Genomic DNA, 26,393 nt, shown 5'->3' on the forward strand with positions numbered 1-26,393 from the left:
TCCTTCTCTCTCTCTCTCTCTCTCTCTCTCTCTCTCTTCCCCCCCCCCATAGTGTTGGCAGTGAAGGGGTTATGGAGCTGTCCCCTCCCCCGGGACCTTTGCCCCTCTCATCTCTCTCTGTCTCCCCTGCAGGGCTCATTGTGTGATTGTCTCGCATGTCGGGCGGTGCGGGGCTGAGGCTCAGCAGAGGGTTATGTCGTTTAGGTAATCTGCGGGGGCACCTGGTCATGTCTGCCGCTAAGACCTTGTGTGGAGCGCCGGCCCCGGGGCCCTCAGACGAAGGAGCCGTCACAGCTGGGATCATCATTATCGGAGATGAGATACTGAAGGTGAGTGCAGTACAACCGGACATTGGTCAGCTTACTGCGGGGACTCTCATACATCCCACAACCGGACATTGGTCAGCACACTGCGGGGACTCTCATACATCCCACAACCGGACATTGGTCAGCTCACTGCGGGGGCTCTCATACATCCCACAACCGGACATTGGTCAGCTCACTGCGGGGACTCTCATACATCCCACAACCGGACATTGGTCAGCTCACTGCGGGGGCTCTCATACATCCCACAACCGGACATTGGTCAGCTCACTGCGGGGGCTCTCATACATCCCACAACCGGACATTGGTCAGCTTACTGCGGGGGCTCTCATACATCCCACAACCGGACATTGGTCAGCTCACTGCGGGGGCTCTCATACATCCCACAACCGGACATTGGTCAGCACACTGCACATCCCCTGCAAAATGTTCCCTCTTCTCCAGGCTGATATCCGGAGGGTTGCTGTGCTGACCGCTCTGCACTTCACTGTTTGAAGTGTGAATTGTTGGTGTCACATTCAGTACCTCATGTGGTTCCCATTAAAGAGACATTTCACCCGGATGCAGGAAGTGCACATCCCCCACCTCCTTCTCATTTTCATTACATATCTTCTTTTCTACCCAATGATGTCATCACCGGGTCTCTGTGCTTCTCTAGGCAATGCAGGCAGATCATGGCTGGTGGGAGGGGCTTCCTGAAAACATCACTGCCCCCGGCCTCAGTACTCCTCTCAAAAGCCCTCAGCCCTGATTCAAGCAGTGGGCGGAGTTATGCAAATCTCAAAATGGCTTGATGGGTGGATGTCAGTCTGGAGGAGTGGAAGGAGTCTGCTGCATGTAGACTGCCCTAAGCAATGCCAACATGTGACGCTGACCCTCCAAGATTGAGAGACGTGAACTCCAATGAATGAACAGGGCCAGGGACAGTCAGGCTGGGGAGGAAAGGGCTAGATGGCACTGGATGTCCTCCAGCCAGGAAATGCAAATCTAACGCACATTGTGAGAAGCTCACAGTGTGCGGCGAAATTAGAGCTAGGATAATTAGTCCAGGAGAGGAGCTGGAGCAACTGTGTAAGGCTAGAGGTGAGAATTACTACCCCCCTACTCCTCAGGGGGAGGGACAGAGATAAAACTCCACCCACTTAGTGTAGCTCCATCACATTAACCCATAGAAGAGTTTGTACAACTGTGCAAGACTGAAGGGAAGGCCGGAGGTTGAATTTAATGAAAAACATTCCTCCCTATTCCTCAGGGGAGGGGCAGAGATAAAACTCCGCCCACTTAGTGCAGCTCCATGACATTAGCCTTAGAGAAACTGGTACAACTGGGCAAGACTGAAGGGAAGGCCGGAAATCAGATTTGGTCAAAGATATTCTCTCTGGCTCCTCAGGGGAGGGGCAGAGATAAAACTCCACCCACTTAGTGCTGCTCCATGACATTAGCCCTTTAGATAAATTTGTACAATTGTGCAAGACTGAAGGGAAGGCCGGAAATCAGATATAATCAAAGATTGTCTCTCTGGCTGCTCAGGGGAGGGGCAGAGATAAAGCTCCACCCAATTGGTGCAAATTCATGAGATTAGCCCTAAGAGGAACTGGTGCAACTGTGCAAGACTAAAGGGAAGGCCAGAGGTCGAATTTAATAAAAAAACATTCTTCCACACTACTCAGGGGAGGGGCAAGTATAAAACTCCACCCACTTAGTGCTGCTCCATGACATTAGCCCTTTAGATAAATTTGTGCAAGACTGAAGGGAAGCCCAGAGGTTGAATTGAATGAAAAACATTCTTCCCTATTCCTCAGGGGAGGGGCAGAGATAAAACTCTGCCCACTTAGTGCTGCTCCATGACATTAGCCCTTAGATAAATTTGTACAATTGTGCAAGACTGAACGAAAGGCCGGAGATCAGATTTAATCAAAGATATTCTCTCTGGCTTCTCAGGGGAGGGGCAGAGATAAAGCTCCACCCAATTGGTGCAAATTCATGAGATTAGCCCTAAGAGGAACTAGTGCAACTGTGCAATACTGAAGGGAAGGCCAGAGATCGAATTTAGGAAAAAAACATTCTTCCCCACTCCTCATGGGAAGGGGCAGATATAAAACTCCACCCACTTAGTGGAGTTCCATGACCATAGCCCTTAGAGCAGGGGGGGTATCAAACGGACGGCCCTCCAGCTGTTGCGAAACTACAAGTTCCATGAAGCATTGCAAGGCTGACAGTTACAAGCATGACTCCCTCAGGCAGAGGCATGATGGGACTTGTAGTTCCGCAGCAGCTGGAGGGCCACCAGTTTGAGATCTCCCTGCCATAGAGGAACTTTGTACAACTGTGCAAGACTGAAGGAAAGGCCAGAGATCAGATTTCATCAAAGATATTCTCTCCGGCTCCTCAGGGGAGGGGCAGAGATAAAGCTCCGCCCACACAGTGCAGCTCCATGACATTAACCCTTGTTGGGTGAGGTCCCATAGAGCAAGATTGACGTTTTCAGCACTGTGAACTTTCGTTTTCCTCCCTGTGATCTGTCTTCTCCTCCTCTCAGGGTCACACTCAGGACACCAACTCCTTCTTCATGTGTAAGAAGCTTCGCTCCATCGGGGTCAAAGTCAGCAGGATCTCCGTCATCCCAGACGATGTGGAAGCCATCGCGGGGGAGATTGCCACCTTCTCCTCCCGCTACACCTACGTCCTGACCTCCGGGGGGATAGGCCCCACCCACGACGACGTGACCTTCGAGGCGGTGGCTCAGGCCTTCGGTGAGAATGTCTTCCCCCACCCGGAACTGGTGTCCCTGGTCCAGAAGTTCTTCGGGAAGTCGGACGCCCAGTGCCCGGAGATGAAGTTGGCGCGGATCCCCGTCTCCTCCAAGCTGAACTACGGCACGGACAAACGCACCGGCGACTGCTTCAAGTACCCGCTGATCAGCGTCCGCAACGTCTACGTCTTCCCCGGCATCCCGTCGCTGATGGAGAGGGCGCTGGAGGGGCTGGACCACCTCTTCCGCAACGAGAAGACGCGCTTCTACTGCCGCGAGATCTTCGTCAACGCCGACGAGCTGTCCATCGCCGCCGTGCTGGAGGAAGCCAACGCTTGTTACCGCCGCTACGTCAGCCTGGGCTCCTACCCGGACTGGGCCAACAACTACTACCGCGTGCAGCTGACGCTGGACTCCGACTCCGAATCCAGGCTGGAGGAGGCCTGCACCTTCCTGACCCAGCGCCTTCCTCCGGGGGTCGTGGTGCCCTTCGTGAAGAACAACGTGTCACAGGCCGCCGCTGAGGTCTACCAACTGGCGCAGTCAGGTAACCAATGAGGGAGTCCTGTGGGAGGTGCTTAAAGGGTTGTTCTGCTTTATTTCTAGAGTTGTCAGACTTTGGGAGCACATGTCACATGACTTGTATAAATGAATGGTTCCCTATGAGGTCCATCTTAACTGGTCCCACACAAGTCTGTCCAACTTTGAAAAAGGTTCCTGCTTGGTCCTACTTCAGCCCATTGAATATCATTGAAGTCAGGTCATCATCTAAACTGATTCGACTTTGACATGCTCAGAGGGTATTGAAGGGGAGCCCCACGCCAAAAGAAAACAAAACGCGTAGGGTTCCCCATCAGTTCCATAGCAGGCCCTTTGGGTCTGGTATGGCTTTTGAGGGGAAACCCCATGCCAAAATTTTAAAAATTTACTCATTCACATAGGTTGGGGGACCCGGGATCTGGGGGCCTCCTTGTTAAAGGGGGCTTCCAGATTTCGATAAGACCCCCACAACCACCGCCCAGGGTTGTGGGGCGGAGGCCCTTGTCTTTGGGGGAGCGCAAAGCCCCCCTGCCCCAAAGCAGCCACTCCCCCCATATTGAGGGCATGTGGCCTGGTATGGTCCAGGAGGGGGGGGGGGGGGGCAGGGGGCGCTCGCCCCCCTGCCTTTCCTGACCTGCTGGGCTGTGTGTTCGGATAAGGGTCTGTTATGGATTTTAAGGGGAACCCCCACACTGTTTTGTTTTTTTGTTTTTTTGCATGGGGGTTCCCCTTAAAAGCCATACCAGACCCTTATTTGAGCACACAGCCTGGCAGGTCAGGAAAGGCGGGGGGGCGAGCGCCCCCTCCTGGACCATACCAGGCCACATGCCCTTAATATGGAAGGGGGGGGGGGGTGGATGCTTTGGGGCAGGGGGACTGTGCACTCCCTCCCCCACGCCCAAAGCACCTTGTCCCCATGCTGGGACAAGGGCCTCTTCCCCACAACCCTGGGCGGTGGTTGTGGGGGTCTGCGGGCAGGGGCGCTTATCGAAATCTGGAAGCCCCCTTTAACAAGGAGGCCTCCAGATCCGGCCCCCAACCTATGTGAATGAGTATGGGGTACATTGTACCCCTACCTATTTACCCAAAAAAAGCATCAAATAAATAAAACTAAAACCAACCCACAAGGTTTTGGACAAAGTCCTTTATTAAAGCAGCTCCAGCGTCTCTTCTCTCTTCTCCCTCCGATTTCTTCTCCCTCCGGTGATGTCTTCCTCTTCTCCCAACGCTAGCTCCCGCTGTAAATGTTAGCCCCGGCATGTGCCATTACTTATATACCCATGGGGCGTGGCCATTGGGTGATGTCACAAGGGGGCGGTGTCTCCAAATGACATCATCACCCCATCATGCCCCGAGCGGTGTAGGGATCCTGGGGAACCTGCTCCTTCGTGCAGTGTGTAGGGATCCCGGAGACCCTGCTCCTTCATGCAGTGTGTAGGGATCCTGGGGCCCCTGCTCCTGCATGCAGTGTGTAGGGGTCTGTGGATGGTGAATGACCCCTCGTTGTGTTCTCTGGGTGGGAAATGACCCTTCCTTGTCTCCTCTGGGTGGGGAATGACCCTTCATTGTCTCCTCAGGGTCTCCTCTGGGTGTAGAATGACCCCTCATTATTTCCTTAGGGTCCCCTCTGGGGTTGTGTAGGGATCTCTGGGTGGAGAATGTCTCCTTGGGGTCTCCTCTGGGTGGAGAATGACCCCTCGTTGTCTCCTCAGGGCCCCCTCTGGGTGGAGAATGGCCCCTCGTCCCCTCTGGGTGTAGAATGTCCCCTTGTCTCTTCAGGGTCCCCTCTGGGTGGAGAATGACTCCTCGTTGTCTCCTCTGGGTGGGGAATGACCCCTCCTTGTCTTCTCTGGGTAGGTAATGACCCCTCATTGTTTCCTTTGGGTTGAAAATTACCCCTCATTTCCTCTGGGTGGAGAATGGCCCCTCGTTGTCTTCTCTGGGTGTAGAATTACCCCTCGTCTCTTCAGGGTCCCCTATGGGTGTAGAATGACCCCTCGTTGTCCCCTCTGGGTGGAGAATGACCCCTCGTTGTCTCCTCTGGGTGGAGAATGACCCCTCGTTGTCTCCTCTGGGTGGAGAATGACCCCTCGTTGTCTCCTCTGGGTGGAGAATGACCCCTCGTTGTCTCCTCTGGGTGGAGAATGACCCCTCGTTGTCTCCTCTGGGTGGAGAATGACCCCTCCTTGTCTCCTCTGGGTGGAGAATGACCCCTCCTTGTCTCCTCTGGGTGGAGAATGACTATTGTCTCCTCAAAGTCCCCTCTGGGTGTAGAATGACCCCTCGTTGTCTCCTCAGGGTCCCCACTGGGTGCAGAATGACTCCTCGTTGTCTCCACTGTGTGGGGAATGACCCCTCGTTGGCCCCTCTGGGTGGAAAATTACCCCTCATTGTTTCCTCTGGGTGGAGAATGACTCCTCATTGTCTCCTCAGGGTCCCCTCTGGGTGGAGAATGGCCCCTCGTTGTCTCCTCTGGGTTGAAAATCACCCCTCGTTGTCTCCTCTGGGTTGAAAATGACCCCTCGTTGTCTCCTCTGGGTTGAAAATGACCCCTCGTTGTCTCCTCTGGGTTGAAAATGACCCCTCGTTGTCTCCTCTGGGTTGAAAATGACCCCTCGTCTCCTCTGGGTGGAGAACGACCCTTTGTTGTCTCCTCAGGGTGTAGAATGACCCCTCGTTGTCTCCTCTGGGTTGAAAATGACCCCTCGTCTCCTCTGGGTGGAGAACGACCCTTTGTTGTCTCCTCAGGGTGTAGAATGACCCCTCGTTGTCTCATCTGGGTGTAGAATGACCCCTCGTTATCTCCTCAGCGTCCCCTCTGGGTGTTTAATGACCCCCCGTTGTCTCCACAGGGTCCCCTCTGGGTGTAGAATGACCCCTCGTTGTCTCCACAGGGTCCCCTCTGGGTGTAGAATGACCCCTCATTGTCTCCTCTGGGTGTAGCATGACCCCTCGTTGTCTCCTTTGGGTGTACAATGACCCCTCGTTGTCTCCTCTGGGTGTAGCATGACCCCTCGTTGTCTCCTGTGGGTGTAGAATGACCCCTCGTTGTCTCCTGTGGGTGTAGCATGACCCTTTGTTGTCTCCTCAGGGTCCACTCCCGGTGTAGAATGACCCCTCGTTGTCTCCTCTGGGTGGAGAATGACTGCTCGTTGTCTCCACAGGGTCCCCTCTGGGTGGAGATTGACCCCTCGTTGTCTCCACAGGGTCCCCTCTGGGTGGAGAATGACCCCTTGTTGTCTCTTCAGGGTCCCCTCTGGGTGTAGAATGACCCCTCATTGTCTCCTCTGGGTGTAGAATGACCCCTCGTTGTCTCCTCTGGGTGTAGCATGACCCCTCGTCTCCTTTGGGTGTAGAATGACCCCTCGTTGTCTCCTCTGGGTGTAGCATGACCCCTCGTTGTCTCCTCTGGGTGTAGAATGACCCCTCGTTGTCTCCTGTGGGTGTAGCATGACCCTTTGTTGTCTCCTCAGGGTCCACTCCCGGTGTAGAATGACCCCTCGTTGTCTCCTCTGGGTGGAGAATGACTGCTTGTTGTCTCCTCAGGGTCCCTTCTGGGTATAGAATGACCCCTCGTTGTCTCCTCAGCGTCCTCTCTGGGTGTTTAATGACCCCTCGTTGTCTCCTCTGGGTGTAGCATGACCCCTCGTTGTCTCCTTTGGGTGTAGAATGACCCCTCGTTGTCTCCTCTGGGTGTAGCATGACCCCTCGTTGTCTCCTCTGGGTGTAGAATGACCCCTCGTTGTCTCCTGTGGGTGTAGCATGACCCTTTGTTGTCTCCTCAGGGTCCACTCCCGGTGTAGAATGACCCCTCGTTGTCTCCTCTGGGTGGAGAATGACTGCTCGTTGTCTCCTCAGGGTCCCTTCTGGGTATAGAATGACCCCTCGTTGTCTCCTCAGCGTCCTCTCTGGGTGTTTAATGACCCCCCGTTGTCTCCTCAGGGTCACCTCTGGGTGGAGAATGACCCCTCATTGTCTCCTCAGGGTCCCCTCTGGGTGTTTAATGACCCCCAGTTGTCTCCTCAGGGTCACCTCTGGGTGGAGAATGACCCCTCATTGTCTCCACAGGGTCCCCTCTGGGTGTTGAATGACCTCTCGTTGTCCCCTCTGGGTGGAGAATGACCCCTCGTCTCCTCTGGGTGTAGAATGGCCCTTCGTTGTCTCCTCTGGGTGTAGAATGGCCCCTCGTCTCCTCTGGGTGTAGAATGGCCCCTCGTTGTCTCCTCTGGGTGTAGAATGGCCCCTCGTTGTCTCCTCTGGGTGTAGAATGGCCCCTCGTTGTCTCCTCTGGGTGTAGAATGGCCCCTCGTTGTCTCCTCTGGGTGTAGAATGGCCCCTCGTTTTCTCCTCTGGGTGGAGAATGACCCCTCGTTGTCTCCTCTGGGTGGAGAATGACCCCTCGTTGTCTCCTCTGGGTGTAGAATGACCCCTCATTGTCTCCACAGGGTCCCCTCTGGGTGTTGAATGACTTCTCGTTGTCTCCTCTGGGTGGAGAATGACCCCTCGTTGTCTCCTCTGGGTGGAGAATGACCCCTCGTTGTCTCCTCTGGGTGGAGAATGACCCCTCGTTGTCTCCTCTGGGTGTAGAATGACCCCTCGTTGTCTCCTCTGGGTGTAGAATGACCCCTCGTTGTCTCCTCTGGGTGTAGAATGACCCCTCGTTGTCTCCTCTGGGTGGAGAATGACCCCTCGTTGTCTCCTCTGGGTGGAGAATGACCCCTCGTTGTCTCCTCTGGGTGGAGAATGACCCCTCGTTGTCTCCTCTGGGTGTAGAATGACCCCTCGTTGTCTCCTCTGGGTGTAGAATGACCCCTCGTTGTCTCCTCTGGGTGTAGAATGACCCCTCGTTGTCTCCTCTGGGTGGAGAATGACCCCTCGTTGTCTCCTCTGGGTGGAGAATGACCCCTCGTTGTCTCCTCTGGGTGTAGAATGACCCCTCGTTGTCTCCTCTGGGTGTAGAATGACCCCCCATTGTCTCCTCTGGGTGTAGAATGACCCCTCGTTGTCTCCTCTGGGTGTAGAATGACCCCCCATTGTCTCCTCTGGGTGTAGAATGACCCCTCGTTGTCTCCTCTGGGTGTAGAATGACCCCCCATTGTCTCCTCTGGGTGGAGAATGACCCCTCGTTGTCTCCTCTGGGTGTAGAATGACCCCTCATTGTCTCCACAGGGTCCCCTCTGGGTGTTGAATGACTTCTCGTTGTCTCCTCTGGGTGGAGAATGACCCCTCGTTGTCTCCTCTGGGTGGAGAATGACCCCTCGTTGTCTCCTCTGGGTGGAGAATGACCCCTTGTTGTCTCCTCTGGGTGGAGAATGACCCCTTGTTGTCTCCTCTGGGTGGAGAATGACCCCTTGTTGTCCCATCTGGGTGTTGAATGACCCCTCGTTGTCTCCTCTGGGTGTAGAATGGCCCCTCGTTGTCTCCTCTGGGTGTAGAATGGCCCCTCGTTGTCTCCTCTGGGTGTAGAATGACCCCTCGTTGTCTCCTCTGGGTGTAGAATGACCCCCCATTGTCTCCTCTGGGTGTAGAATGACCCCTCGTTGTCTCCTCTGGGTGTAGAATGACCCCTCGTTGTCTCCTCTGGGTGTAGAATGACCCCTCGTTGTCTCCTCTGGGTGGAGAATGACCCCTCGTTTTCTCCTCTGGGTGGAGAATGACCCCTCGTTTTCTCCTCTGGGTGTAGAATGACCCCCCATTGTCTCCTCTGGGTGTAGAATGACCCCTCGTTGTCTCCTCTGGGTGTAGAATGACCCCTCGTTGTCTCCTCTGGGTGGAGAATGACCCCTCGTTGTCTCCTCTGGGTGTAGAATGACCCCTCATTGTCTCCACAGGGTCCCCTCTGGGTGTTGAATGACTTCTCGTTGTCTCCTCTGGGTGGAGAATGACCCCTCGTTGTCTCCTCTGGGTGGAGAATGACCCCTCGTTGTCTCCTCTGGGTGGAGAATGACCCCTCGTTGTCTCCTCTGGGTGGAGAATGACCCCTCGTTGTCCCATCTGGGTGTTGAATGACCCCTCGTTGTCTCCTCTGGGTGTAGAATGGCCCCTCGTTGTCTCCTCTGGGTGTAGAATGGCCCCTCGTTGTCTCCTCTGGGTGGAGAATGACCCCTTGTTGTCTCCTCTGGGTGGAGAATGACCCCTCGTTGTCTCCTCTGGGTGTAGAATGGCCCCTCGTTGTCTCCTCTGGGTGTAGAATGGCCCCTCGTTGTCTCCTCTGGGTGTAGAATGGCCCCTCGTTGTCTCCTCTGGGTGTAGAATGGCCCCTCGTTGTCTCCTCTGGGTGTAGAATGGCCCCTCGTTGTCTCCTCTGGGTGTAGAATGGCCCCTCGTTGTCTCCTCTGGGTGTAGAATGACCCCTCGTCTCCTCTGGGTGTAGAATGACCCCTCGTTGTCTCCTCTGGGTGTAGAATGGCCCCTCGTTGTCCCATCTGGGTGTAGAATGACTCCTTGTTGTCTCCTCAGGGTCTCCTCTGGGGTTGAAGGTCTCCTCTGCGTTGAAGACGGTGGAGGAGGCTCTGGATCAGTACAGTCTGGAGAAGATTTCTGTGGCATTCAATGGCGGTAAAGACTGCACTGCACTCCTGCACTTGTATCACGCCGCCGTACAGAGGTGAGTGCCCCTCCCCCCGGGGGGCGGTGATGGGTGTGGGGAAAGTTGTCTGTCTTTACCCAGAATGCTTCTTGTTTTGTTGTCTTTTTAAAAGGCGATACCCAGAGAGGAAGGAGAAGCTGCAGGCTCTGTACATCCGCATCGTCTCCCCCTTCCTAGAGATGGAGCAGTTCATGCAGGACACCACCAAACGGTGAGTCGGGGCATGAATGGAGGAGGATCCCACCAGATTCGGGGAGGGGTGTGGGCATGAATAGAGGATTCCACCAGATTGAAGAGGGGGGGGGGGGGCAAGAGTGGAAGATTCCACAAGATTGGAGAGGAGGGAGGGCAAGAATGGAGGATCCCGCCAAATGGGGGGGGGGGGGGGGGGGCAAGACTAGATCCCACCAGACTGTGGGAGGAGGGCATGAATGGAGGTTTCCACCAGACTGGGGGAGGAGGGCAAGAATGAAGGATCGCATCAGATTGGGGGAGGAGGGCCTGAATGGAGGATCCCACCAGACTGGGGGAGGAGGGCATGAATGGAGGATCCCACCAGACTGGGGGAGGAGGGCATGAATGGAGGATCCCACCAGACTGTGGGAGGAGGGCATGAATAGAGGATCCCACCAGACTGTGGGAGGAGGGCATGAATAGAGGATCCCACCAGACTGTGGGAGGAGGGCATGAATGGAGGATCCCACCAGATTGTGGGAGGAGGGCATGAATGGAGGATCCCACCAGACTGGGGGAGGAGGGCAAGAATGAAGGATCGCATCAGATTGAGGGAGGAGGGCCTGAATGGAGGATCCCACCAGACTGGGGGAGGAGGGCATGAATGAAGGATCCCACCAGACTGGGGGAGGAGGGCATGAATGGAGGATCCCACCAGACTGTGGGAGGAGGGCATGAATGGAGGATCCCACCAGACTGGGGGAGGAGGGCATGAATGCAGGATCCCACCAGACTGTGGGAGGAGGGCAAGAATGAAGGATCTCATCAGATTGGGGGAGGAAGGCATGAATGGAGGATCCCACCGGACTGTGGGAGGAGGGCATGAATGAAGGATCCCACCAGACTGGGGGAGGAGGGCAAGAATGAAGGATCCCACCAGACTGGGGGAGGAGGGCCTGAATGGAGGATCCCACCAGACTGTGGGAGGAGGGCATGAATGGAGGATCCCACCAGACTGGGGGAGGAGGGCCTGAATGGAGGAGGATCCCACCAGACTGTGGGAGGAGGGCATGAATGGAGGATCCCACCAGACTGTGGGAGGAGGGCATGAATGGAGGAGGATCCCACCAGACTGTGGGAGGAGGGCATGAATGGAGGATCCCACCAGACTGTGGGAGGAGGGCATGAATGGAGGATCCCACCAGACTGGGGGAGGAGGGCATGAATGCAGGATCCCACCAGACTGGGGGAGGAGGGCAAGAATGAAGGATCTCATCAGATTGGGGGAGGAAGGCATGAATGGAGGATCCCACCAGATTGGGGGAGAAGGGCATGAATGGAGGATCCCACCAGGAGAGAAGGGTGGAGGCCATCGCTAAGCGCTTCCAGAAAATGCGGGGGGGGGGGGGGGGGGGGGGGTGTCATACTGATCCTCATATCACCTTTCTATCCAGTTATGGTTATTTCATTTTTCACATTTTCATTAACCCCCCCCAACTCTTGCTGTCCGTGATTTCCCCCCCCCTCATGCAGGTACACTCTTCAGATCTACACCATCCAGGGGGACATCAAACAGGCTCTGATGGACCTGAAGGCAGAGCAGCCTCAGTTGGAGGCCATCCTGATGGGGACGCGCCGCACAGACCCGTACTCCCGCACCCTGACCCCCATGTGCATGACCGATCCCGGCTGGCCCAAATACATGAGAGTCAACCCCCTGCTGGTGAGTGTGAGATCGCAGGTCATGTGACCCCTTCACTGGGGGGAGGGCACCGTACTCACCGCTATCTGTTTTCCAGGACTGGTCCTACCACGACATCTGGGAGTTCCTTCGCACACTCTACATTCCGTACTGCATCCTGTATGACAAAGGGTGAGGGGGCGTCCGTCCGTCCAACTGTCTGTTTGCCTGTCCAACTGTCTGTCCACCTACCCTCCCGTCTGACCGTCTATCCTCCCTGCCTGTCCATCTATCCTCCCTGCCTGTCCATCTAGCCTCCCTGCCTGTCCATCTATCCTCCCTTCTGTCCATCTCTCCTCCCGTCTGTCCATCTCTCCTCCCGTCTGTCCATCTCTCCTCCCGTCTGTCCATCTCTCCTCCCGTCTGTCCATCTCTCCTCCCGTCTGTCCATCTATCCTCTCGTCTGTCCATTTCTCCTCCCGTCTGTCCATCTGTCCTCTCGTCTGTCCATCTGTCCTCTCGTCTGTCCATCTCTCCTCCCCGTCTGTCCATCTCTCCTCCCCGTCTGTCCATCTTTCCTCCCCGTCTGTCCATCTCTCCTCCCCGTCTGTCCATCTCTCCTCCCGTCTGTCCATCTCTCCTCCCCGTCTGTCCATCTCTCCTCTCGTCTGTCCATCTCTCCTCTCGTCTGTCCATCTCTCCTCTCGTCTGTCCATCTCTCCTCTCGTCTGTCCATCTCTCCTCTCGTCTGTCCATCTCTCCTCTCGTCTGTCCATCTCTCCTCTCGTCTGTCCATCTCTCCTCCCGTCTGTCCATCTCTCCTCTTGTCTGTCCATCTCTCCTCTTGTCTGTCCATCTCTCCTCTTGTCTGTCCATCTCTCCTCCCCGTCTGTCCATCTCTCCTCCCCGTCTGTCCATCTCTCCTCCCCGTCTGTCCATCTCTCCTCCCCGTCTGTCCATCTCTCCTCTCCTCGCCTGTCCATCTCTCCTCCCCGTCTGTCCATCTCTCCTCTCGTCTGTCCATCTCTCCTCTCGTCTGTCCATCTCTCCTCCTCGTCTGTCCATCTCTCCTCCTCGTCTGTCCATCTCTCCTCCTCGTCTGTCCATCTCTCCTCTCGTCTGTCCATCTCTCCTCCTCGTCTGTCCATCTCTCCTCCCCGCCTGTCCATCTCTCCTCCCCGCCTGTCCATCTCTCCTCCCCGCCTGTCCTTCTGTCCTCCCCGTCTGTCCTTCTATCCTCCCCGTCTGTCCTTCTATCCTCCCCGTCTGTCCTTCTATCCTCCCCGTCTGTCCTTCTATCCTCCCCGTCTGTCCTTCTATCCTCCCCGTCTGTCCTTCTATCCTCCCCGTCTGTCCTTCTATCCTCCCCGTCTGTCCATCTCTCCTCCCCGTCTGTCCATCTCTCCTCCCCGTCTGTCCATCTCTTCTCCCCGTCTGTCCATCTCTTCTCCCCGTCTGTCCTTCTATCCTCCCTGCCTGTCTGTCTGTCTGGGGCTGTGGGTCACAATCTGTGTTTCTGTGACAGTTACACGTCTCTGGGGAGCACGGAGAACACCATCAAGAACCCGACGCTGCGATACACGACACCGGCGGGGGTGGAGAGTTATCACCCAGCGTACATGTTGGAGAACGAGGAAGAGGAACGCACGTCCAGGAAGTAAAGTATCCCGTATGTGTGTCCCCCGCCCCACCGTGTGCTCCCCCTCCGGTGCCGTCCATCCGCTCTGCGGGAGTCCTGAAACCACGGGGGGCGATGAGTGTGCCAATGGGGGGGGGGGTCATTCGCTGGGACCGCCGTTTATGTACAGACTGCGCGGAGGCGTTGTATGTGATAGCAGCGTAAGTCTGCCTCGTCCCTCGTGACGTCCGTCCCACGCGGTGCACCCCCGCAGGACTACTGATATCTGGGTGAAAGAACTGTGAATCATGGTGGTGGGAGAACTGTGATGCAGCATCGAGTAGGAAGGAAGAAGGCGGAGCCAGGAGAGAGCGCAGAGGCAGACACTGACCCCCGATCATAGCCGGGTAGTCATGTCAGGTACGGCCGTCACCACCGCCCCCTAATACCCACATCATAGTGATTAGATGGCTCCGCCCACCACCAGGTACATCCGTGGTTTCCATCGCTAGGGGCGCGTTTTAGAGACATTCTTTTACCAAAGTCCATTCTGTCATCAGGCCGGGTCCCCAAAACGCGTTCCTAGCGATGGAAACCACTGATGTGCGTTGTGGTGGGTGGAGCCAGCCAACCGCTATCAGGTCCTGTGTATATATACATTGTTTCCGGTTGTATCGCTCATATAATCGATTGTCTCCTGACCACCAGTCTGTCCCGAAAATGTTGGTGACGACTTGATGCTGCAATAAAGGTTCGTCCCTTGTTATTATTATTTCATCTGTCACATGACTCCGTTACATCATCTGAATTTAACCCATCCCCCCGCTGTCTGTGAAAAGAGACCTGTGATGACATCAGCATCAAGCTTTATTGCTCCAGGCTATGAACACAGAAGGTCCGTCTAGACCCTCCCTCACGCCAACAACATCAGCACTGGTAAATCTTTATTATTCCAGACAACGAACACAGATCTGCCCCGACCCTCCTCACTCTGTGGCATCAGCACTGATAAAACTTTATTATTCTGCACAATGAACACAGAAGATCCGACCAGACCCTCCTCACTCTAATGACATCAACATTGATCAGACTTTATTGTTCCAGACAATAAACACGGAAGGTCTGCCCAGACACTCCTCACTCTGACTTCATCAGTACTGATATAACTTTATTATTCTGGACAATGAACACAGAAGGTCCGTCCAGACTCTCCTCACTCTGTCACGTCAGCACTGATTAAACTTTATTATTCTGGACAATGAACACAGAAGGTCCGTCCAGACCCTCCTCACTCTGATGACATCAACATTGATCAGACTTTATTGTTCCAGACAATAAACACGGAAGGTCTGCCCAGACACTCCTCACTCTGACTTCATCAGTACTGATATAACTTTATTATTCTGGACAATGAACACAGAAGGTCCGTCCAGACTCTCCTCACTCTGTCACGTCAGCACTGATTAAACTTTATTATTCTGGACAATGAACACAGAAGGTCCGTCCAGACCCTCCTCACTCTAATGACATCAACATTGATCAGACTTTATTGTTCCAGACAATAAACACGGAAGGTCTGCCCAGACACTCCTCACTCTGACTTCATCAGTACTGATATAACTTTATTATTCTGGACAATGAACACAGAAGGTCCGTCCAGACTCTCCTCACTCTGTCACGTCAGCACTGATTAAACTTTATTATTCTGGACAATGAACACAGAAGGTCCGTCCAGACCCTCCTCACTCTGATGACATCAGCACTGATAAAAATGTATTATTCTGAACAATGAACATAGAAGGTCCACCCCAACCCTCTTCACTCTGATGACATCAGCACTGATTAAACTTTATTATTCTGGACAATGAACACAGAAGGTCCGTCCAGACCCTCCTCACTCTGATGACATCAGCACTGATTAAACTTTATTATTCTTAACAATGAACATAGAAGGTCCACCCCAACCCTCTTCACTCTGATGACATCAGCACTGATTAAACTTTATTATTCTGGACAATGAACACAGAAGGTCCACCCTGACCCTCCTCACTCTGATGACATCGGCATTGATCAGACTTTATTGTTCCACACAATGAACATGGAAGGTCTGCCCAGACACTCCTCACTCTGACTTCATCGGCACTGATTAAACTTTATTATTCTGCACAATGAACACAGAAGGTCCACCCCAACCCTCTTCACTCTGATGACATCAGCACTGATAAAACCTTATTATTCTGGACAATGAACACAGAAGGTCCGTCCAGACCCTCCTCACTCGGTGACATCAGCACTGATTAAACTATTATTCTGGACAATGAACACAGAAGCTCCACCCAGACCCTCCTCACTCTGACACTTTTCACCCAATGGGGGCTCAGATCCTACCTCATACCTCTATGACGAAGTCGGGAGTCTGTGTTTGTCGCCTAGAACAATAAAGTTTTATCAATGCTGATGTCATTGTAACACGCGGGGAGTGAGCTCCATTTAGCCGGCACCTGTGCCCACAGACTTGGGCAGAATGTACCAGAGAGCGGCGTTTAGGGGTAAAGTGATCTCTCTGTGACCCCCCCCTTCCATTTTCGGCCACCTCCCCCATTGCCATACTCTGACCCATTCCATGAACTCTCTGCAGGGCCGGCGTGTTCCCCGTGTGTATCCGCTCTGCTCAGTGTCACATGGCTGCCTCAATATCCCCCCCCCCCATGGCCCCCCCTTTACTAACATGTCAGTTACTGTGAATGTTATTTTGAACTGATTGCTGAGAATAACGATCGTTATAACATGGTTTGTGTCTGCTGAGGGTGGTTTTGGCCACCACCATGTCCATGGTGTCCCCTTTTATTTGTGGTTGAGGGGGGGGGGGGGGGGGTTGGTGGAGTGAGTTGAAGGTTGAGGATATGATTGGGGTGGGAGCAGGAAGGTATTCGTCAGGTTTTAGGTGTGGGGAAGTAGCGTGGGGGGGGGGCGGGTCAGGTGAGTGAGGTTGGGGGCAATGTGGGGGTAGAGGTGAAAAGTCAGGAGAGGTAAGAGGTGGAGGTCAGAGGTCCAGAAAAAGACCTCCAGTTTGTTCTCCTGACCCCCCAGTTTGTTATCCTGACCCCCCCAGTTTGTTCTGACCCCCCCAGTTTGTTCTCCTGACCCCCCAATTTGTTCTCCTGACCCCCCAATTTGTTCTCCTGATCCCTCAGTTTGTTCTTCTGACCCCCCAGTTTGTTCTCCTGACCCCCAGTTTGTTCTCCTGACCCCAGTTTGCCCCCCTGACCCCCGTTTTGCCCCCACCACCATGTTTTTTTTGTGTTTCTTTCTAATTGGCTAGCCTGGCGGCAGGGGCGGACTGACCATTTAGCCACTCGGGCACTGCCCGAGGGCCCTTGGCCACTAGGGGGCCCCATCAGGGTTGCCAGCCTAGGTAAAACCAGGGACAGTATGTATAAATCTGTGGTTTGTTTACATCTGTCTATGTATACTGTGTGTACATGTATGTGCATACTGTGTAATTGTATACCGTGTGTGTGTATACGGTGTGGCCCCATAATCTCTGACTGCCTGGGGGCCCCATGATCTCCTATTGCCCGGGGGCCCCATGAGTTATCAGTCCGCCCCTGCCTGGCGGGGAGGGAGGTGGTTAGGTGGAGCTGAGGGCAATGTGGGGGCGGAGGTAAAAAGTGGGGAGAGGTAAGGAGTGGCGGGTGAAGGTTGGGGGGTGGTCAAGATAAAGAGCCACATCTTTCTTTTTTGCCCTCTAACCCCCGGTTTGCCCCCCGCCGCCATGTTTTTGTTGGGTGTCTTCCTGACTCCTCATTGGCTAGCTTGGGGGGGAGGGGCTGAGGGCAATATGGGGTTGAAGGTGAAAAGTTGGGAGAGGTAAGAAGTGGAGGGTGAAGGTTTTGGGGGGGGGGGGGGGGGGGGGGCAAATAAAGAGCCACATCTTCCTTTATTACCCTCCTGACCTCCATTCTGTCCTCCTGACCCCCAACTTGTTCTCCTGACAGCAAGTTTGTTCTCATGTCCCCCGGTTTGCCCCCCTGACCCCATGTTTTGCCCCCACCACCATGTTTTTGTTGTGTTTCTTTCTGATCGGCTAGCCTGGTGGGGGGGGTTAGATGAGCGGAGCTGAGGGCATGGGTGAAGGTTGGGGGAGGTCCAGATAAAGGGCCACATCTTCCTTTTTTGCCCTCTGACCCCCGGTTTGTTCTCTTGACCCCCAGTTTGTTCTCTTGACCCCCAGTTTGTTCTTCTGACCCCCAGTTTGCCTTCTGACCCCCAGTTTATTCTCCTGACTCCCAGTTTGCCCTCTGACCCCCGGTTTGTTTTCTTGACCCCCAGTTTGCCCTCTGACCCCCGGTTTGTTTTCTTGACCCCCAGTTTGCCCTCTGACCCCCAGTTTGTTCTCTTGGCCTCCGGTTTGTTCTCTTGACCCCCAGTTTGCCTTCTGACCCCCCGGTTTGTTCTCTTGACCCCCAGTTTGCCCTCTGACCCCCAGTTTGTCCTCCTGACCCCCAGTTTGCCTTTTGACCCTGAGTTTATTCTCCTGACCCCCGGTTTCTTCTCCTTTGTCCTTCTGACCCCCGGTTTGCCCTCTGACCCCCAGTTTGTTCTTCTGACCCCCAGTTTGCCTTCTGACCCCCAGTTTATTCTCCTGACCCCCAGTTTGCCCTCTGACCCCCGGTTTGTTTTCTTGACCCCCAGTTTGCCCTCTGACCCCCAGTTTGTTCTCTTGGCCTCCGGTTTGTTCTCTTGACCCCGAGTTTGTCCTCCTGACCTCCGGTTTGTTCTCTTGACCCCCAGTTTGCCCTCTGACCCCCAGTTTGTTCTCTTGGCCTCCGGTTTGTTCTCTTGACCCCGAGTTTGTCCTCCTGACCCCCGGTTTGTTCTCTTGACCCCCAGTTTGCCCTCTGACCCCCGGTTTGTTCTATTGACCCCCAGTTTGCCCTCTGACCCCCAGATTGTTCTCTTGACCCCCAGTTTGCCCTCTGACCCCCGGTTTGTTCTCCTGACCCCCAGTTTGCCCTCTGATCCACAGTTTGCCCTCTGACCCCCAGATTGTTCTCTTGACCCCCAGTTTGCCCTCTGACCCCCGGTTTGTTCTCCTGATCCACAGTTTGCCCTCTGATCCACAGTTTGCCCTCTGACCCCCAGATTGTTCTCCTGACCCCCAGTTTGCCCTCTGACCCCCGGTTTGTCCTCCTGACCCCCGTTTTGTTCTCCTGACCCCCCCAGTTTGTCCCCGCCACCATGTTTTTGTTGTGTGTCTTCCTGGCCCCTGATTGGCTGCACTCAATGCCCTTTCTTCTCTCCTCAGTCTGCAGGTCTCGTTGGGCTGTGGTTTGGAGTAGATGCCACCTTGATCCTTTGTGCCACAGCTGACGCCGGTGAAGGAGGGGGAAGTGGGGGGTGATGGGTAATAGAGGCAAAGGACTTGAATTGCTGTGTTTTGTAGTTGGAGGCCTTCATGAGAGACCTGTTCCAGGGTCCCTGACCCCAACCCCCCCCTCCCCCGGCCAGGGGCCCCGCTAGTGTCAGCGTTTGTGGCCATGCTGTGTCAGCGACTGTCTCAGCTGAACATCAGCCGACCCGCGAAACAGTCACGGGGCCCCTGGCGTGGTTGATTTCACCTCCTATGCCTGCGAAGGGTTAATCATTGGGGGAGGGGGGTGTTTGTGTGCCAGGCCACCGGGCGCTTCTCCCTCTTGTTCCCACAATGACAAAAGCACAGATTGCAGAACGTTCCGGCTTTGCCGCGGCACAAAAAAGCCTCCGCCGCGCCCCCTCCCCCCCCCCGGGCCTCGTGCTCGGGACCGGCAGCTGATAAATTGGCCCGCCAGACACCCTCCTCCACAACATGATCCCCTTCGGCAAACACAACACCCGGCTCCCCCCGCTGTGCCAAGCTGAACCCCGCCGGCCCTTCGTCCCGTTCTCCATGGGACAAGCCCTGAGGAGCATGTCTCTGCCATTCCCGAGGTACAAGAACTGGATGGGATCCAACATGGGATACTCCTTCCTCAAGAGCATGAAGGAGTGCCTGTACTTCCTGCTCTGCTGCTGGTGCATCAAGGAGCTGCTGGACTAGAGGGACCCCCAGTGCCACCTATCCGGGGGACCACCTGTGGTCTGCAGTGTGCGTGAAGATGTGCTGACTCCATGCAGATGCCACACAAACCTGGAACCCGCAGGGGGCGCCCCCCCGAGTGACCGCGTTCTGTGCTGCGGAGTCCTTCCTCAGGTTCCATCTGAAATGCCGTGTTTATGTTGTGAGCTTAGACAGCAGCACTCTGCCGAGAGCCCCCCCCCCGGAGAACGCACTGCAGTGACACCTTCCTGCAAAGGGCGCCCCCCCCGTAGAACGCACTGCAGTGACACCTTCCTGCAAACGGCGCCCCCCGTAGAACGCACTGCAGTGACACCTTCCTGCAAAGGGCGCCCCCCCGGAGAACGCACTGCAGTGACACCTTCCTGCAAAGGGCGCCCCCCGTAGAACGCACTGCAGTGACACCTTCCTGCAAACGGCGCCCCCCGTAGAACGCACTGCAGTGACACCTTCCTGCAAAGGGCGCCCCCCCCCCCCCGGAGAATGCACTGCAGTGACACCTTCCTGCAAACGGCGCCCCCCCGGAGAACGCACTGCAGTGACACCTTCCTGCAAACGGCGCCCCCCGTAGAACGCACTGCAGTGACACCTTCCTGCAAAGGGCGCCCCCCCCGGAGAATGCACTGCAGTGACACCTTCCTGCAAAGGGCGCCCCCCCCGGAGAATGCACTGCAGTGACACCTTCCTGCAAAGGGCACCCCCCGGAGAACGCACTGCAGTGACACCTTCTTGCAAACACCGCCCCCTGGTGATTGCACTGCAGTGATGCCTTCCTGCAAAGAGCGCCCCCTGTAGATCGCACTGCAGTGACACCTTTCTGCAAAGAGCACCCCCTGGTGTTTGCACTGCAGTGATGCCTTCCTGCAAACAGCGCCCCCCGTAGATCGCACTGCAGTGACACCTTCCTGCAAACAGCGCCCCCTGGTGGTCGCAATGAAGTGACGCCTTCCTGCAAATGGTGCCCCCTGGTAATTGCACTTTAGTGCAGCCTTCCGGCAGACGGAGAGCCCCCCCCCCACCCAGAGAACACACTGCAATGACACCTTCCTGCAAATAACGCCTCCAGGGACCGCAGTGAACCTGCCGCAGGTGACAATGCCTCGCCCCTCTCTGACATGTCTGTAGATTTGCTGTGGGTGGTCGATCGGTTAGTGAAGACGTCAATCTGACTCCATACGGATGTGATTGGGCTGAGGAGAGCCGAGCCGTCCTCTGAGACTTCATCTGCTGAGACATTAACTGACTTTCCTGTATGGCAATAAAATCCTATTATTCTTCAGAGCGTGTCCAGTGTCTTCTGTGTGTGTGTGTGGGGGGGGGACAGGAAGGGGTCTTCTGTGTTCAGGGGGGACAGGAAGGGGTCTTCTGTGTGCTGGGGGGACAGAAAGGGGTCTTCTGTGTGCGGGGGGGGACAGGAAGGGGTCTTCTGTGTGCGGGGGGGACAGGAAGGGGTCTTCTGTGTGCTGGGGGGACAGGAAGGGGTCTTCTGTGTGCGGGGGGGACAGGAAGGGGTCTTCTGTGTGCGGGGGGGACAGGAAGGGGTCTTCTGTGTGCGGAGGGGGGACAGGAAGGGGTCTTCTGTGTGCTGGGGGGACAGAAAGGGGTCTTCTGTGTGCGGAGGGGGGACAGAAAGGGGTCTTCTGTGTGCTGGGGGGACAGGAAGGGGTCTTCTGTGTGCGGAGGGGGGACAGGAAGGGGTCTTCTGTGTGCGGAGGGGGGACAGGAAGGGGTCTTCTGTGTGCTGGGGGGGACAGGAAGGGGTCTTCTGTGTGCTGGGGGGACAGGAAGGGGTCTTCTGTGTGCTGGGAGGACAGGAAGGGGTCTTCTGTGTGCTGGGGGGACAGAAAGGGGTCTTCTGTGTGCGGAGGGGGGACAGGAAGTGGTCTTCTGTGTGCGGGGGGGACAGGAAGGGGTCTTCTGTGTGCTGGGGGGACAGGAAGGGGTCTTCTGTGTTCAGGGGGGACAGGAAGTGGTCTTCTGTGTGCGGGGGGGACAGGAAGGGGTCTTCTGTGTGCTGGGGGGACAGGAAGGGGTCTTCTGTGTGCGGGGGGGACAGGAAGGGGTCTTCTGTGTGCGGGGGGGACAGGAAGGGGTCTTCTGTGTGCGGAGGGGGGACAGGAAGGGGTCTTCTGTGTGCTGGGGGGACAGAAAGGGGTCTTCTGTGTGCGGAGGGGGGACAGGAAGGGGTCTTCTGTGTGCGGAGGGGGGACAGGAAGGGGTCTTCTGTGTGCGGAGGGGGGACAGGAAGGGGTCTTCTGTGTGCGGAGGGGGGACAGGAAGGGGTCTTCTGTGTGCTGGGGGGACAGGAAGGGGTCTTCTGTGTGCTGGGGGGACAGGAAGGGATCTTCTGTGTGCGGAGGGGGGACAGGAAGGGGTCTTCTGTGTGCTGGGGGGGACAGGAAGGGGTCTTCTGTGTGCGGGGGGGACAGGAAGGGGTCTTCTGTGTGCTGGGGGGACAGGAAGGGGTCTTCTGTGTGCGGAGGGGGGACAGGAAGGGGTCTTCTGTGTGCTGGGGGGACAGGAAGGGGTCTTCTGTGTGCTGGGAGGACAGGAAGGGGGTCTTCTGTGTGCTGGGAGGACAGGAAGGGGGTCTTCTGTGTGCGGGGGGGACAGAAAGGGGTCTTCTGTGTGCGGGGGGGACAGGAAGGGGGTCTTCTGTGTGCTGGGAGGACAGGAAGGGGGTCTTCTGTGTGCGGGGGGGACAGAAAGGGGTCTTCTGTGTGCGGGGGGGGGACAGAAAGGGGTCTTCTGTGTGCGGGGGGGGGACAGGAAGGGGTCTTCTGTGTGCGGGGGGGACAGGAAGGGGTCTTCTGTGTACGGGGGTGCAGGAAGGGGTCTTCTGTGTGCGGGGGGGGACAGAAAGGGGTCTTCTGTGTGCGGGGGGGGACAGAAAGGGGTCTTCTGTGTGTGGGGGGGACAGAAAGGGGTCTTCTGTGTGGGGGGGGGACAGGAAGGGGTCTTCTGTGTGCGGGGGTGCAGGAAGGGGTCTTCTGTGTGCGGGGGGGGACAGAAAGGGGTCTTCTGTGTGCGGGGGGGCAGAAAGGGGTCTTCTGTGTGCGGGGGGGGACAGAAAGGGGTCTTCTGTGTGTGGGGGGGTAGAAAGGGGTCTTCTGTGTGCGGGGGGACAGAAAGGGGTCTTCTGTGTGCGGGGGGGTAGAAAGGGGTCTTCTGTGTGCGGGGGGGTAGAAAGGGGTCTTCTGTGTGCGGGGGGGTAGAAAGGGGTCTTCTGTGTGCGGGGGGACAGAAAGGGGTCTTCTGTGTGCGGGGGGGGACAGAAAGGGGTCTTCTGTGTGCGGGGGGGGTAGAAAGGGGTCTTCTGTGTGGGGGGGGGTAGAAAGGGGTCTTCTGTGTGCGGGGGGGTAGAAAGGGGTCTTCTGTGTGCGGGGGGGGGGACAGGAAGGGGTCTTCTGTGTGTGGGGGGGTAGAAAGGGGTCTTCTGTGTGTGGGGGGGACAGGAAGGGGTCTTCTGTGTGCCCATTATGAGGGGCTCCCACCATCCCTGTCCTGAGTTCTCCTCCAATGTCTGGTGTCATAGCTGATCATGTGTGTAATATGGTGGCCCCTGTAGATCATACAGAGGGTGTGATGACCACTTCCTTGGCTGTAATTTATAGGACGGTTTTAGTTCCACTTTGAAATATTTTTTTTACAAACATTTCAATTACTGGAGGAGAGACAGTCGCTGGTTTTACCCCAATATCACTGAACTGGAAGGTGACCAACCGTAATGTCTACCGGAAGTACTACCACATTCTGCCACTAGATGGCAACCTACAGCAACTCCCCTCATCCATCAGGACTTTATTATTTCTGCACCTCTGTCATACCTCTAGACTGTAAGCTCCTGGGGTCAGGATCTCATTATACCTCTAGACTGTAAGCTCCTGGGGTCAGGGTCTCATTATACCTCTAGACTGTAAGCTCCTGGGGTCAGGGTCTCATTATACCTCTAGACTGTAAGCTCCTGGGGTCAGGGTCTCATTATACCTCTAGACTGTAAGCTCCTGGGGTCAGGGTCTCATTATACCTCTAGACTGTAAGCTCCTGGGGTCAGGATCTCATTATACCTCTAGACTGTAAGCTCCTGGGGTCAGGATCTCATTATACCTCTAGACTGTAAGCTCCCGAGGTCAGGATCTCATTATACCTCTAGACTGTAAGCTCCCGAGGTCAGGATCTCATTATACCTCTAGACTGTAAGCTCCTGGGGTCAGGATCTCATTATACCTCTAGACTGTAAGCTCCTGGGGTCAGGATCTCATTATACCTCTAGACTGTAAGCTCCTGGGGTCAGGATCTCATTATACCTCTAGACTGTAAGCTCCTGGGGTCAGGGTGTCATTATACCTCTAGACTGTAAGCTCCTGGGGTCAGGATCTCATTATACCTCTAGACTGTAAGCTCCTGGGGTCAGGGTCTCATTATACCTCTAGACTGTAAGCTCCTGGGGTCAGGATCTCATTATACCTCTAGACTGTAAGCTCCTGGGGTCAGGGTCTCATTATACCTTTAGACTGTAAGCTCCTGGGGTCAGGGTCTCATTATACCTCTAGACTGTAAGCTCCTGGGGTCAGGATCTCATTATACCTCTAGACTGTAAGCTCCTGGGGTCAGGGTCTCATTATACCTCTAGACTGTAAGCTCCTGGGGTCAGGATCGCATTATACCTCTAGACTGTAAGCTCCTGGGGACAGGGTCTCATTATACCTCTAGACTGTAAGCTCCTGGGGACAGGTTTTTAGAATGGAGGAATGTGTGTGCGGACGTAGAATATTTTTGGTCAGACGTGTCTTCCTGGGTGGGGGAAGATGGCGGTATCCTCTAAGAATTTTATTAATGGTCTACAAAGGGACCTGGGGGGGGGGGGGGTTGCATTGTGACAGAAGTCTAAATAAAGCGCGATGTCCCCAGACTGACTCGGAGTCGCCACACTGACAGGATGAGGGGGGCCGGGTGGAGGATGTTGTGAACAATCCCGGGGTCCGACCCTCCTCGCTCAAACAACATGGCGGGGAGGGGGAGGGGACGGCTCATGATAAGCGAAACCTAAACACTGAAAGCTGAGGAAATGCCGCGCTTTGTATAGAGAGGACGCCGGACAGGCAGGCGGGCGACGCGGCAATCACTCAACTGCGTGACACAGGGGGCCGACCGGGGACAACACTGACCCGGGGGCCACTACAGTCCATACAAAAAGAATAAGAACAGATACTGAGAATTACACCCAGCATACAGGACCAGAGAAGTAGTACTATGTAGTCCATACATACAGAATAAGAATAAGATCTTTATATCACTAGAGGAGTCACCACCAGGAGAAAGGAGGTCCTGATTCCCCTATATAGATCTTTATATCACTAGAGGAGTCACCACCAGGAGGAAGGAGGTCCTGATTCTTCTATATAGATCTTTATATCACTAAAGTTGGTCACCACCAGGAGGAAGAAGGTCCCGATTGCTATATATATATATCTTTATATCACTAGAGGGGACACCAGCAGAAGGAAGGAGGTCCTGATTCCTCTATATAGATCCTTATATAACTAGAGGGGTCACCATCAGGAGGAAGGAGGTCCCGATTCCTCTATATAGATCTTTATATCACTAGAGGGGTCACCACCAGGAGGAAGTAGGTCCCGATTCCTCTATATAGATCTTTATATCACTAGAGCGGTCACTGACAAGAGGAAGGAGGTCCTGATTCCTCTATATAGATCTTCATATCACTAGAGGGACCGCCAGCAGGAGGAAGGAGGTCCTGATTCCTCTATATAGATCTTTATATCACTAGAGGGGTCACCAGCAGGAGGAAGGAGGTCCTGATTCCTCTATATAGATCTTTATATCACTAGAGGGGTCACCAGCAGGAGGAAGGAGGTCCTGATTCCTCTGTATAGACCTTTATATCACTAGAGGGGTCACCAGCAGGAGGAAGGAGGTCCTGATTCCTCTATATAGATCATTATATCACTAGAGGGGTCACCAGCAGGAGGAAGGAGGTCCTAATTCCTCTATATAGACCTTTATATCACTAGAGGGGTCACCAGCAGAAGGAAGGAGGTCCTGATTCCTCTGTATAGACCTTTATATCACTAGAGGGGTCACCAGCAGAAGGAAGGAGGTCCTGATTCCTCTGTATAGACCTTTATATCACTAGAGGGGTCACCAGCAGGAGGAAGGAGGTCCTGATTCCTCTATATAGATCATTATATCACTAGAGGGGTCACAGACAAGAGGAAGGAGGTCCCGATTCTTCTATATAGATCTTTACATAGGCGTGCGCACAGGGTGTGCCGGCTGTGCCCAGGCACACCCTAATCACCCCGTGCACATTAGTGTTATCGCTCTGTGTAGCAGCAGAAACAGGGGAAAGATCTCCCTCTTACCGGCTCTGCCATAAGAGAAGTGTTTATGCTCTTCTTTCACTGTGTCGGCAGGGAGATCAATGTGACGGGGTCATATATATGTAGACACCAGCACACAAATGTGTGTTTGAGCTTAAGGGTGCACACCCTAATGCCATAGGCTGCGCACACCGATGGATCTTTATATAACTAGAGGGATCAGCAGCAGGAGGAAGGAGGTCCTGATTCCTCTATATATATCTTTATATCACTAG

General features: G+C 55.0%; 1 protein-coding gene across 1 annotated transcript in view; it reads left to right on the forward strand.

Annotated features, from left to right (window-relative positions):
- Positions 1–14,449, forward strand: part of FLAD1 (flavin adenine dinucleotide synthetase 1) — a 16,573-nt gene extending 2,124 nt beyond the window's left edge. The window contains exons 2-8 of the mRNA XM_073608700.1: positions 129–329; positions 2,863–3,622; positions 10,075–10,222; positions 10,317–10,415; positions 11,912–12,101; positions 12,178–12,251; positions 13,585–14,449. Coding sequence (XP_073464801.1) covers positions 156–329; positions 2,863–3,622; positions 10,075–10,222; positions 10,317–10,415; positions 11,912–12,101; positions 12,178–12,251; positions 13,585–13,720 — 1,581 coding nt within the window. The 5' untranslated portion in view covers positions 129–155 and the 3' untranslated portion in view covers positions 13,721–14,449. The remainder of the gene's footprint in view (positions 1–128; positions 330–2,862; positions 3,623–10,074; positions 10,223–10,316; positions 10,416–11,911; positions 12,102–12,177; positions 12,252–13,584) is intronic.
- The last annotated feature ends 11,944 nt before the right edge of the window (positions 14,450–26,393 follow it).

This window comes from Aquarana catesbeiana, linkage group LG13, assembly GCF_042186555.1.
Source record: "Aquarana catesbeiana isolate 2022-GZ linkage group LG13, ASM4218655v1, whole genome shotgun sequence".
Lineage (NCBI taxonomy): Eukaryota > Metazoa > Chordata > Amphibia > Anura > Ranidae > Aquarana > Aquarana catesbeiana.